At 43.1% G+C, this 14,927-nt stretch overlaps 1 protein-coding gene across 6 annotated transcripts in view; it reads right to left on the bottom strand.

Moving 5' to 3' along the window:
• Window positions 1-14,927, bottom strand: part of KALRN (kalirin RhoGEF kinase) — a 1,402,249-nt gene that overhangs the window by 376,186 nt on the left and 1,011,136 nt on the right. For all 6 annotated transcript variants that reach the window (XM_063934074.1, XM_063934073.1, XM_063934072.1 and 3 more), the window contains 2 exons: window positions 11,549-11,664; window positions 356-478 (listed from right to left, as the gene is read on the bottom strand). In XM_063934074.1, the coding sequence (XP_063790144.1) occupies window positions 356-478; window positions 11,549-11,664 (239 nt within the window). The remainder of the gene's footprint in view (window positions 1-355; window positions 479-11,548; window positions 11,665-14,927) is intronic.

Below are 14,927 nucleotides of genomic sequence, written 5' to 3'. Positions count from 1 at the left end.
AGCTCCGCCCGCATAATATGTTTTTACTGTCAATGTAAAATTATTATTACATTATGCTGCTAGTGTGCCCCTCTACACCTTGGGGCCCCTCAAAGCCTCAGGGCCCGGTATGGGGGTACCTTTATAATGAAGACAGTCCCTGGGTAGTTGTGGATCACAGTAGGTAAATATAACAAGATAAGGAGAACTCTGGATATGGCATAGTTTTAACCTGAATATACAATAAACCGTTGTCTAGCTCCCCACCCCCGAGCTATGATTCCATACTGTATGTCACCATTTAAGAAGCAGCTCAACTAAAATCCATTAGCTATATTATGTGCATTATAAAACACCTCCATAAGACCCATTATACCTTAGCAGGAATGCGGAAGTCCTCATATTCCTTCAGCAGACCTTGAGTTTCTTGCAGATTATCCCCGGTAGTGGTGTGCACAGATAAAAAATGCTCCCCGGCCTCCTGAATCCAGTCTAATGCCTGCAAGAAAATCAAGTATATAGTGACGAATAAGGCAATCACTAAAACAGAGCTTTTGTCGACTTAAATAAAGTAACCGTTAATCACCCTAAAGCTGTAAAAAAATTGAAATTTTTAATTTATGTTAAATCCTTTCCTTCGATTCCATGAATGACAGATAAAACTCAGGTTCCTACCCCTATGTGCCCCATTTATCTGGCTCTTAATACAGTTTTTAATAAAAGCCCAAGAGGAGCGAGGGGAAGGGGAGGGGGGGGGGGGGGGGGGAAGCTGTGTTGGACTGGGTATGAAAGGTCCACCGGGAGAATGCAGAGGCCCATGCTTACGGGTGTGGGCAGGCAAAACAGAGACTTAGTTAACAATTAGAGATTTAATGGCATACACATACACACACACACACACACACACACACACACACACACACACACACATATATATATATATGTATATATTTATTAATTAAATACTGCTACTCCATGCATCATGATGTACCGGATTAACAACAGTAATGCAGTGTAGAAAATACACCATAGTCCTGTGTAGTATAATGTAACATGTATATTATATATTTCAAGTGCTTAGTCTGGAACCTGGTCCCTAGAGGAGAGGGTGGGCCCTAAGGCAGTGGGGCCCACCTCGGGTTTCCTATGTAACCCTGTTGGGCCAGTCCGGTCCTGGTGGGTGGCAGGTTGCACATTGTTCCCCATGGAATCGGAAAACATTTAAGTCTTCCAGGTCAGAAATTTAGGGGTAAATTTTCTAAGGTGGGAGTTTTTTTTAGAACTGGTGATGTCACAACCAATCAGATTCTATTATCTTCTAGAAGCAGCTAGATAAATGTTAAGTAGAATCTCATTGGTTGCTATGGGAAACATCACCAGTTCTAAAAAAACTTCCCACCTTAGTAAATTTACCCCTTATAGTCCATAGAGTCCATCAACTCCCCCTACCCTCTTGTTCTGAACAGACGACTATACTTTGGTGAAATCCCTTGCCGCTGTTGACAGTCTAAATGGAAGGGCCCTGAACTAGACTGTACAACAAACCAGAGAAGGAACTGGTGTCATTCACAGATTGGGATGTCCAGATAGACATCTTTTTTTTTTCTCCAAAAGTTTATTGACAGGCAGAGCCGGCCCTAACCAATATGATGCCCTAGGCAAGATTTTGGCTGGTGCCCCCTAGCACCACCGCTAGTTCTGCCTCTGACCCTACAACCCTTTCCCAGCACCATCACCCCCAACCATAGCAGTCCTTTTTTTTTCTTCTTCTGCCCCCTGTTATTTAAATAAGAACAGCGTGCACATTTGGCGCACAGCCCAAAAAGGTATGTGTTTTTGCTGGCAAGTGGCATGCCCACACAATAGTACCCCCAATTCAAATTATGCCTCACAGTAGTGCAACTTTATTCACAATTTATCATGCGATAGTGTCCCTTATTCACATTACATCACATAGTAGTACCCCTTTTCCTTATATACATTACTCCTCACAGTAGTGCCCCTCATTCACATAACATCATACTGAATTGCTCCTTATTCACATTACAACACACAATATTTCTCTTTATTCTCATTACACCACACCATATTGTTCCTTATTCACATTACACCACACCATATTGCTCTTTATTCACATTAGACCACACAGTAGTGCCCTTTCTATACGTTACACCACACAGTAGAGCACATTATACACATAATGCCACACATTGGTAATGTATTTATACACATAATACCACACAGTAATGCCCCTTACACAAATTACACACATTATTAATGTCCTTATAAACATAATGCACCTTACACGTTATGCCAACCCTTATTAATGCCCTTATAAACATAATTTCCCTTACACATATGCCGCACATTGTTAATGCCCTTATACACATAATGATACACATAATGTCCCTTACACATATGCCGCACATTATTAATGCCCTTATACACATAATGATACACATAATGTCCCTTACACATATGCCGCACATTATTAATGCCCTTATACACATAATGACACATATAATTCCTGGCGTGAGTCAACTGGCAGCTCTGCTAATGTCGGGTGCCTATTTCTTATGAAAATGCATATTATTTGCATTGCTATGTGGCTAGGCTGCACAAGCAGCTACTGCTGATTAAAATGATATGCGACATGCCTATATGCTGTGTGCAACTGTGGCTGTATCTGCATACAAAATGCTACACACAGAATATAGGCATGCCGCATATCATTTTAATCAGCAGAAGCTGCTTGTGCCCCTAGGCATACCAGATGCCCTAGGCAATTGCCTAGTTTGCCTATGCCTAGGGCCGGCCCTGTTGACAGGCAAAAGCAATACAATCAATACACATATACTGCACAAATATACAGAACAGAAACGGAGTTGTCTTGTAGATTATTACAGCAATCAATCAAGGGAAGAAACAGTACAACATAAGAAAGTCAAGAGCATGAACAGGGTAAAACATAAGGTGTAGGACACAGATATAATATGTTCAGAGTACAGATATGGGAGGAGAAATGATAACCCTATCGAGGGGCAAGTTAGAACGGAACACCAGAGTCTAACACTGTCCGACTGTACCAATCAGTGTTTTGAAAACATTTCCGTAAAGCCTCTTTTAGTGACGGGGGTAGTGTACGAACGTATGGGAGCCATGCGTCAAAATGTTTCTCCGTCAGTTTTTCTTTGTGAAGTGTGGTGTTGGTCCAATCTAAGTGAAATAAAAATGAAATTCTGGGGTAGAGTAGTGCAATGGGTATGGGACCTGGGGAGATCCATTGGGAGAGTATAGCTTTTTTTAGCTGCTGCAGCCAGTTTGCCAAGTAAAGTACGATTACCTTTAGATAACATAGGAATGGAGGTCTTGTGGTAAATACCCCGAAATGCTCAGGTTTTAGTAATAGCGAACTGAATTTTCAATTAATTTGATATATACAGTTGTAGTGCCTGCCAGAGGGCCTGTACTTTCGGACAAGACCAGTAGCAATGAACTATGTCTGCTTCCGGCATGACGCATTTAAAACAATTAGAAATTGGGGCATCCCCCAGATAGACATCTTTAAAGTCCATGGACGTCATGGATTATCCTTCACATGGTTTTGATTACAGTCCTCAGTGATTTAAAGTAAGAATGGGTTGGACTTGTTTGACTTCTGTACCAGAATAAATTAGAATACATTCTGAACCATCTCTGGTTTATTGAGACATACAGTAGATTATAACCACCAAGGAGAGCAAAGTATGGTTAGCTCTGTTTATAGCCATATGCTTTGCACGGTCCAGTGGCAAAGAACTACTTTGGGGGAGACCTCAAAAGATCTATTATATATGCCATCATCTCAATTTCCCTCACCCAAATGTATGAAGTGATTAAAGGCAACTGAAGCAGAGAAAATGGACTCCCCAACAATCTGCCCCTCATGTTGATGGTTTGTTTGCTGGTCTGAGAGATGGACTATGAGCTGCCACAGAATGGTTACCTTTTGATCGACTTCCACTGGAAGCTGGAGTTTGACCTCATAAAATTACCTTCTTGCCTTACCAGGATGGGTAAAGAATGAAAGGAGGGGCCAGAGGTCTGGGAGCGGAAGAAGGTAGAAAATAACTGTTAATCTTGTAGCCAAGGATATCATTTAATCCTGCTCACAGCTAAACAAATTCTCCTTCATTAATGGAAGAGACCGCAAAAGATTTTTAGATTTTGAGCAACCAGCGCGCACTACATGTCACGCTTGGCGTAAGTTGGGGTTCCGACAACCGAGTTTTGGCTGAAGGGTCAGCTACCTGTGAGGAGGGTAAACGAGGTGGCTGAATGTAATCCATCCTCATGGAGTGGAAGCCTAACTAAGTGTTAACGTTTGCCGGAGGGCGTAAAGAAAAGGACGACTTCGTAGAAAGATAACTGTAGTTTTAATGAATGATCAGGCTGTACACGAATATTGGAGCAATTGAAGAAACTGGAAGAATTAGAGTCTATGGTTAAATGACTTGAAGAGTGAAGCTGAAGAACTCCAGTAAAGAAGAACTGAAGACTGTGTTTTATGATTAAAAGACGAGGCTGAAGAACTTGGACTTTGAAGAAAGGAAGACTGTGGTTTGTAATTGAAAGACGAGGCTGAAGAACTTGGACTTTGAAGAAATGAGGACAGTGGTTTGTGATTGAAAGACGAGGCTGAAGAACTTGGACTTTGAAGAAATGAGGACTGTGGTTTGTGATTGAAAGGCGAGGCTGAAGAACTTGGACTTTGAAGAAATGAAGACATCTGCGGGAACCACCGTTAGCACCTGGAGCTCCTCTACGACCTGGGACCCCGTGAGCGCTTCCACGAGTGGCAACGGACTTAGACAGCAGGACTGCAGCAGCGTTTAGGTAACCGATGGATGAGAGCAACCAGGACCTGGGAACCAGAAGTAACCTGGGAGCACAGAGCTGAAGAACCTTTCACAAGGAGGTAACATGAAGCACTGGCACTCTCCCTCTGAGCCAGCCCCCTTTTGTAAGGGAGAACACGCAGGATTGGCACAGATTGGGAACTTCATTGGTAATACTCTGGTCTCCAACATGGCTGCCCCCAGCACAGGAGACATACTTAGCTGTTAGCACACAGCTTTAGCCAGCTTCTGTCTCTAACACACTATACTGTGTCACCACTAGAGGACCTTACCGCAGCGATCCCCGCCGCAGCGCCCGTTTTTGCAGACCCTCGGCCCTTGGCAGCCGCACATCCGTCCAGAAGGACCCGCCGCCAGGAGTTCCCTGCCGCCGCAGCCGCGCCAACCAGCGGGACGGTAACCCGCAGGAGTACCCGCCGGAGGTAAGGCTCCGGAGCCTGACACCGAGTATGCTAACTACTGAACCTGATGAGGGTCGACTGTTGCTGAAATGCACCGGATCATACAAATGCGGCCAGTGAAATATTTGTAAGTATCTACACCCTGTCAGGAGAACTTTCACGAATGCAGAGAAAAAGAGTAGTACAAAATAAAAGACTTTATAAGCTGCAACACCCAATCTTTTATTTATATATTGGAATGTGACTGTGGAAAACAATAGGTTGGGAAAACCAAGAGACCACTTAAGATGAGGATACAAGAACACGTTCGTAATATCAAAAATAAGGTGGAAAATCACGCTGTGTCTAAACATTTCAATGTGGCACACAATTCCAATCCTGACTTTTAAAGCTATTGAACTGATAAAACTGGGAGAGAGGAGGCGACCTAGCCAACAAACTTTCACGCCGTGAAATGTTCTGGATTTTTCAATTATGGACCCTGCATCCTATGGGGTTCAATGACAACTATGAAATCGCCCCTTTTCTATGAAAAACGTATCTGCCGAAGGATTTCTCACTTATCGAAACCTTTAGTTTAGCACCCTGGTCTCCACCAAAATGGGCGCCGTATTGAATTCAACATAAATTACTTTTAGAAAATGCAATGTATAACACAGCGCCACCGATGTCTGGGCTGAACGAACGTCCACCTCCTCCGGAGATGACAGCGGGCGCATGCGCTGTAGGACCCCGGAAGTGGGGCTGAAGTACTGAGCATGCGCACAGAGGGCGCGAGTACACCGGAAGTGTGGCGGAAATACCGCTCCTGTTCATTCTAAGATGATTTCTTGTATTTTATAAGTATTTGGAACACTAGTTTTTAATCCAGATATTATTATTACTGTCTATTGTAGATATTGGTTATTTTAATCGTAATACTAACTCCAGTAACAATGGGCTCAATTTCTAGGCAGGATATGATGTCATAATTAAGTGTTGATCAGTACTAGTATAAATAGATGTCCAGACCCACTTTGCCTTTACCCCTTGATGAAGTCTGTGAGACGAAACACGTTGGGCAATCTGTACTGACCTCTAATCCAGATAAAATACTTACCTCTTTTTAAAATATCCTGCACTTTACTTATATATTTATTTATTTATTATTCTTGTGTATGTGCTTTTTATCCCAATTTTTTTAAAGAGAATTTGTATATCAATGTGACATTTATAGTATTGTTAAATAAATTGCTTTTCATATTTTTACACTGGGTATATCACTGTATTATAGAAACCATTAGTCGCTTGTACCCCCCCATCCTTTTTTCGGTAGGATCATTTGTTTCAGGGATTTACCATCCCTGTATCCTTGGGGGCCAGCAGACGCCCTATATTTTGGGGAGTGTCGATAACTTTTACATTGTCAAAATCCTCTGAGACTGTTGTGGCGTAGTATTATTCCTTTGTCCTATATGTATATATATATATATATATATATACACACACACACACACACACACTTTTTTTTAATTGAAGATATATTTATTTTTTTATTTATTAACAGTTTCTTATATAGCGCAACAAATTCCCTTGTGCTTTACAATTTCTATATATACACGATCGAGTCACATTATTATGTCCACCGCCTACATTTGACGTTCGACGATCAGGTCACATTATTATGACCACCTCCTAAACTTGACATCAGCAGCACGTAGCCCATGAAGTATGTCATGTGTTGTGCGCTGACTTGGTGGGTATATAAGGTGTGTGATAGGCCATCTGCACACATATCACTTGTTGCTGTCGTGGGTAAAAGGAGCGATTTATCAGAGCTGCAAAAAAAGGGATGATTATCGGCTTTCGGACCAAGGGTGACAGTATTTCTGTTCGCGTGCTGCTGTTGTGAAGATGTACTGTGACTGGACAATGGAAACTTCCTAGCACCACTTGTCATTGATGTGAGAGGTGAACATCTGTTACGAAGGTTTCTGAGGGGCAACCGACATGCTACAGTGGAGAAGCTCACCATCAAAATTAACCTGGGATCTACCAGACATGCGTCTAAAATGACAGTTCAGCCCGCTTAACTGGTGTCCGTGCTGCACGCTGCGTTTACTCTGGCTATTAGCTGGTGACATTTCCAAAACTTTAAGGCAGGCGTGGAAAAGATGCTGCAAAGTAAGAATGCTTTCAAAAATATATGTGTTAATAGTTTATTTTTCTCAATTAACAAAATGCAAAGTGAATGAGAAGAAGAAAATCAAATTTTTTTGTGTGACTTCCCTTTTGTCAGGATATGGAGCCTTACCTCCGACGGGTGTTCCCGGGGGTTGCACTCCCAGTGGAAGGCGCGGCTGCGGCGCCAGGGAGCTGCTGGCGACGAGTCCACTTGGACGGGTGTGCGGCTTCCGAGGGCCGGGGGTCTGGAGAACCGGGTGCTGCGGCAGGGATCGCTGCGGTAAGGTTCCCTAGTGGTGGCAGAGCATTAATGTGTCAGAGACGGGAGCAGGCTAAAGCTGAGTATGTCTCCTGTGCTGGGGGCAGCCATGTTGGAGACCAGAGTATTACCAATGAAGTTCCCATTCTGTGTTCAGCCAATCCTGTGTGTTCTCCCCTTACAAAAGGGGGCTGGCTCAGAGGGAGAGTGCTAGTGCTTCACGTTACATCCTTGTGAAAGGTTCTCCAGCTCTGTGCTCCCAGGTTGCTTCTGGTGCCCAGGTCCTGGTTGCTCTCATCTATCGGTTACCTAACGCTGCTGCAGTCCTGTTGTCTAAGTCCATCGCCACTCGTGGAAGTGCTCACGGGTTCCCAGGTCGTAGAGGAGCTACATGTGCTAACGGCGGTTCCCGCAGACGTCTTCAATCTCAAACCACAGTCTTCACTTCTTCAAAGTCAAAGTTCTTCAGCCTCGTCTTTCAATCACAAACCAGTCTTCACTCCTTCAAAGTCAAAGTTCTTCAGCCTTGTCTTCAATTTCAAATCAGTTTTCACTTCTTCAAAGTTCTTCAGCCTCGTTTTTCAATCACAAACCACAGTCTTCACTTCTTCAAAGTCAAAATTATTCAGCCTCGTCTTTCAATCATAAACCAGAGTCTTTCAGTACTTTAAAACCGGTGTTCTTCAAACAAAGTCTCAGTTCTTCTTTACCGGAGTTCTTCAGCTTCACTCTTCAAGCCATTTAATCATAGACTCTAGTTCTTTCATCCAGTTTCTTCAATTTCTCCAATAATCGTGTACAGCCTGCTATTCATTAAAACTACAGTTATTTCCCTACGGAGTCCTCCTTTTCTTATGTTCTCCTGCCAATGCTAACACTTAGTTAGGCCTCTACCCCATAAGGAGGAATTACATTCAACCACCTTGTTTACTCTCCTCACAGGCAGCTGTCCCTTCAGCCAAAACTCGGTTGTCGGAACCCCAACTTATGCCGAGCGTGACACCTTTGCCTTTAACACAGCATCAATTCTTCTAGGTATACCTCCACAGTTGTTGAAAGAATTCAGCAGGGAGGCTGTTCCAAACATCTTGGAGAACTAATCACAGATCTTCTGAGAACGTAGGCTTGCTCAAATCCTTCTGTTTTTTCATGTCATCCCAGATAGACTCGATGATGTTGAGATCAGGTTCTTTGGGGACCATATCATCACTTACAGGACTCCTTATTCTTCAGTATGCTGAAGATAGTTCTTAATGACATTGGCTGTATGTTTGGAATTATTATCCTGATGCAGAATAAATTTGGAGCCAATTGGACACCTCCCTGATGGTACTGTATGATGTATAAATACCTTGCCATTAAATTGTTGATTCAATAGTGTTCTGATGGTAAGGAGCAGTGACGGAGACTAGAGGGGACACCTACTGGGCACACAGTAGGTCAAACTGCTGCGGTGCTGTATCTGCTGTGCTTTGGCAGAGGAGAGGAGACTGGAGATGCTAGGAATGGACTGTACTATTACAGAATTGCTCTCCAATTGGTTGAATTTGGGGGTAATTCAGATCTGATCAATTTTGCTGCCCTGCGTTCAGATAGTTGCTGCCTACAGTGGGAGTGTATTTTCGCCATGCAAGTGTGCGATGCTACATGTACGCCGAGCTACTAAAATTCTGTGTGTGCAGTCTCTGCGCAGCCCAGGACTAACTCTTCCAGTGCGATAGAATCAGGCTGATTGGGGCCGGAACTGACGTCAGACACCCTCCCTGAAAATGCTTGGGTATGCCTGCGTTTTCCCGAACACTCCCAGTAAACGGTCAGTTACCACTCACAAACGTATTACAGATGTAACCGTATTACAGATGGGTTCACAGTTATCTTGGCTAGTTTGCTGCGCATAGGCACAACATGGTTTATTAACAAACTCTTCTTCTATTGTTCTCAGTTGCAATACAATACAGAAAACAATACAGCAGGGGATTAAGTCATTACAGCAGGGGATTAAGTCCGACTGCCCAGTCTCAGTTAATCCTATTAAAGGTCAATATAAACATGGACCCATCTGTATATGGCAATCAATGCTCTCTGGATTATATAGCGGTAACAGTGTTGTCTCTGTAATATACTAGCCACACCTTCAGCTATACACCGCCTCCCTTCGGTGGGCCCTACCATTGCATTCCCCCTGTGGGCCCTTCAAGCCCTAGTCCGACACTGGCTGCCGCCAGAAGCGGAACTAGCGGGGATGGGGGGGGAGAATAGGTGAAAACCTGATATCAGGCAACCTGAATGGAACGGTTCCCTGCAGCGGCATCCGTGCGCGCTCCTGTGCAGCGGTGTGTCTAGCTGGCAGCTATTGCCCTGCAGACAGGGAAGGAGAGATTACATCCTTCCAGTACTAAGCTGCTGCTCAGCCCTGCATGGAGTTGCTGTCACAGGGTAAAGTGAATCAAGAGAGATGTGATACAGCTCCTAACCTCCTGCTGCTGGATTTACTGGATGCTACTGCTTATAATACTGTATTTCACACTGCTGCATACAGAGGAGAGAGGGGCCTGGGAAGATATTTTCAATGGCGTATTACATATAATTTAGATATAATAACCCCTTGCCCATGAGCACAGAAAGCTCCACAGCTGCAGAGGTCGCTGAAGTGAGCTGGTCTGATCCAGCGGTCCGGAGTCCGGACTGGTATGGTTTTCATCCAAACCCGCTAGCAGAGCCCACCGCAATGAAGGGGCCCAGAGCCAGCAGCGCTATGGCACTATGATCAGTAACTCGGATAACCCAGCAGCAGTAGGCTATAGTAAGATTAACAACCCTTCCGGGTCAAGCTGTGAGAGGGATAAGTGATGTAGCGGTCTTTAGGGAAAGGTAGGAAAAGCGGACATAACATTGGCAGTGGTGTGCAGTCTCAAATATACTTCATGGGGGCTATAAATATGTATTTGTTTGTTTTGTTTATGCACAGCTGACTGGGCACATTCTGGCTATGCATTTATAGATTTTAACTAGTGCTTTTTTACTGACCTCTCACTTACCTTTTACTGACACTATTTGTTTAATTTTGAAAATCTCACTTTTGCTTTTACTGACATCGTTACTGACATAAACGTCACCCTCTGCCTCTCCCAGTCACTCTCTATGTCACCCTCTGCCTCTTCCACTCACCCATAGTCACTCCCAGTCACAGTCTGCCTCTCCCTCTCCCAGTCACCCTCTACCTCTCCCTGTCATTGGTTGCCTCTTGCTGTCACCCTCTGCTTCTTCCTGTCACCCACAGCCTCTCACTGTCACCATCTCCCTGTCGTCTGCTGCCTCTACCCCTCACCCACTGACTCTCACCGTCACCATCTCCCTGTCACCCACTGCCTCTCCCTATCACAATCGCGTGGATGGCATATCCAATGAGGCCACACCCCTTTCTCAGGAGTGTGCACATATCAGTACCACAACTATCCCCACACACCATTCCTTATTGTGGTGTCCCCTTCATTTTCTTCTAAATCCGCCCTTTCACACAACCCTCAGGGATCAGCCATATCATACTGAGCAATGCACTACAAAAGCTATCAGGGATCATTCATATCAGAGTGCACACAACTACCAGTAAGCATTTATATCATGCAGAGCAGTGCACACAACTACCAGTGATCATTCATATCGTGCAGAGCAGTGAGCCCTGCAAACAACACATTTCTAGACATTAACACGTGTTTTGATTACTCAGTATATGAGATTTAATGGGAATATTTTTGTAGGATTTTATTAAATACAATATATTATAACCACATTGAAACATGTGACCTTAAGGCAGCATTCAACCCACTAGAAAGTTAATTCTTTCCTACCTGCTTGGCACTTCTCTCAAAAACCACATACTGTTGGCACTGGTCCAATCGCCTCTTCTTTAGGGTCCAAAAATGCAGTACCCGGTTCTCTCTCTGGAGCAGTTCACTAAGGATGGCTGTGGAACAAGGGAACAGTCTTACAGAGAGACACAGCAAAGACCCCCTTTCAATTCATATCCACTAACACCATAACCATAGCCAGAAGGTGGCAAAGAGCAGTTATTCAAGATAAATCACTTGTAGCACAAAAGGAGTGACACATGCATTAGAGAAGCATATGTTTCCCATACATTTATACACAGGAACTACTTGTAGCAGCTCTGTACAATCAGTCTGATAAATACATACACAGACATTATAAATACATAAACACACATACATGCATTTGTAAACAGCAATATTGTGCAGCAGCTCTATACAATCTATCTGATACCTGTATGAACATATACTTTCTAAATAATATACTATTAGATACAGTAAATGTATATACCTATCAGTCATAACATTAAAAACACTGACAGGTGAAAAGAATAACATTCATTATCTCGTTACAATGGCATCTGTCAAGGGGGCGGGATATATAAGGCAGAAAGTGAGTTCTTACATGGAAGCAGGAAAAATGGTCAAACATAAGAATCTGAGCGACTTTAACAAGAGCCAAATTGTGATGGCTACGTGAGTGGGTGAGACGATCTCCAAAATGGCAGGTCTTGTGGGGTGTTCCAGGTATGCAGTGGTTAGTACCTACCAAACATGGTCCAAAGAAGGACAAACAATAAACCAGTGACAGGGTCATACTGTAGGAACTCAAGGCTCACAGATGCAAGGAGGTAACGAAGGCTAGCCCATACACTCTTATTCTACAGAAGAGATACTGTACCACAAATTACTGAAAACGTTCATGTTGACTATGATAGTAATGTGTCAGAGCACACAGTGCATCGCTGCTTGCTGCATATAGAGGCTGCATAGTCGCACACCTGTCAGAATGCCCATGGTCCATTTCACAATAAAGGGGGCTATTCAGACCTGATCGTAGTTAACCAAAAATCACATGCGCTGCAGCTGCAATGTGCATGCGCGACCCTTAACTATGCGATCGCATCCCATAAGGATGCAATCGCATTGTGATTGATGGGCGAAGAGCGCCTGGGGCTGGCAACACGGCATGTGGAGGGGGGGGGGGGGGGGGAAAGCAGGAAACGCAGGTGCGCAACAGCCGTTTGTGGACGAGCTGATGATTTCGCCTGCGTTTCCTGCGAGTGGAAACATCGCAGCGGTGCACCTGCAAAATGATGATATGGGATGCAAGTTAATGTTTGAATTTCTTACATTGCAAATGGGAATTCCACAATTTATCACTAGTTGATGTTACTATGAGTATATGGTGGTTAACCACGTGTTCACATGCAGGAGCAATCAGTGTCTGTAGCTGAATACTGATGGAAAGTACATCATTGCTCTCTTCCCTAGTCATGATACTCATTTTTGGCATGGTCCCCTTGTTCTCCTCTAATCTCTTCCCCTCTATACATATTCCCCCCCCCCCCCCTCCCCTCTCTATTAATATGAAGACACGCCTGAGGGAGATGGGGTGGTCATTAGTATTATGAGTATATATTCCTTTACTATACCCTATACCTATCTCTATTTCATCCATGGATTGTCCAAATAATTAGTTCTAATAACTGAAAAACACTTGATTATTATATTCATCAGTTTAGGCTTATTCACTTTAGAGTGCTGATCCCCACATAACAGCAGGCCATTTTTACATGGGGTCCCCCAGCTAAATATCCTCCTTTCCTTCTATTTGTCTATTTTACAAATGACTGTTGATGTCATAATTATATGGTAACAGGTTGCTTTAAGTCTAAAGACATCAGGACCCTAGGTAGCTCAAATATATTGAGATTTGTTCTGTATATACCTAGTATTAGTCCCTCAATACTATATATATCCGTCCTCTAGATTCATCCTCATAATTGATTGTATCAAATTAATCTATGGAGTTCGGATTGGATACTTAAATACGTAGAATTAGGTGATTAACATCTCATTGTGGTCTAATAACAAACTTGTACCGTTCGTTACAAAACATGAATACATTTTCTTCACCTTTATAAGATGTGTCATTTTTAGATACCATAAGGTATATGAGGATTCTGGACATCTAACCAATACCGCGATGTTCATTGATGGTTATTAAATAAGATAGCTTTGTCCTCTTTTATAACCTACTAGGGGGTAAAGCACATTGAGTGCAAAATACAATGCACTCTAAAAAACTGTAGTTAATTTGTTTTTTTTATTATGAAATTCAGAAATTTTATTAGAAATATACAAAAGTTGGAAACATTGATAGGATGATGATCATTTGAGGGCAAAGGACGGGGACCTCTTTGGAGGTAATTTTTTGTGCTTTAATGTTTTTTTGTTTGCAATGACAGAGCAAGTAATAGACGGAGGACCTCATGCAAGAAACATACACTCTTGTTGCATTTAACATGTATACCCCATGCTGTATGTATGGTATCCAGACTCTAGGTCGACACTGTCTAGGTTGACACACATTAGGTTGACACCTATTGGCCGACATTGAGTAGGTCGACACAGGAAATATGTCAGCAAGACCATTAGGTCGACATAGACAAGGTCAATATGATTTTTTCACATTTTCTTTTTTAATTTATTTTTCATACTTTACTATCCACGTGGACTACAATTGGAAACGGGAACGGCGGGCGAAGCGAGCCATGCGAAGGGGACACGGCACACTAATTTGGGGTTCCCCATCACTTTACGAAGAAAACAACACCCAAAAAACATTAAAAACTAATGTCGACCTTTTTCATGTCGACCTAATGTCCGTGTCGACCAATAGGTGTCGACCAATAGGTGTCAACCTAATGTATGTTGACGTAGACACTGAGTCTTAGACCTGTTTGTATTGCATAAGGTATTGGTGCTGTTTCCCACTGTTCGGCTTCCAAGATGACACTGCTCTGTTGGAGACTATGTGCTGGGGTCAATGCTGCGGCGTCAGAAGGGAACATGGTCAGTGTGACCGTTAGTGAAGAGGGCTTATAAGGAGTGAGTTGTCACCCAGTACGTCGTGACAATTATACAGGATAATGTCTTGGTTGTTTCATTAAATATATTTAGGCTTCACATTACAAAATGTCCAATTTTATGCAGGCTAATAGATAGAAAACATGATCATTTACATTAACCTAATTGTATTATCTTTTTGAAGTACTAAAAATGGGAAAACCAGCAGCCCAGCATACGAGAGAATATAGACCAGAATGGATCCAGAGAGAAATAAAATTAGAAAGAGGACATTTACATCATAAGCACAGACATAGTGCTGTTGTGT

Source organism: Pseudophryne corroboree, chromosome 7 (genome assembly GCF_028390025.1).
Source record: "Pseudophryne corroboree isolate aPseCor3 chromosome 7, aPseCor3.hap2, whole genome shotgun sequence".
NCBI classification, from domain to species: Eukaryota; Metazoa; Chordata; class Amphibia; order Anura; family Myobatrachidae; genus Pseudophryne; species Pseudophryne corroboree.
Note: the sequence above shows the minus strand (reverse complement) of the source record. Positions and strands in the feature narration are given on the sequence as shown.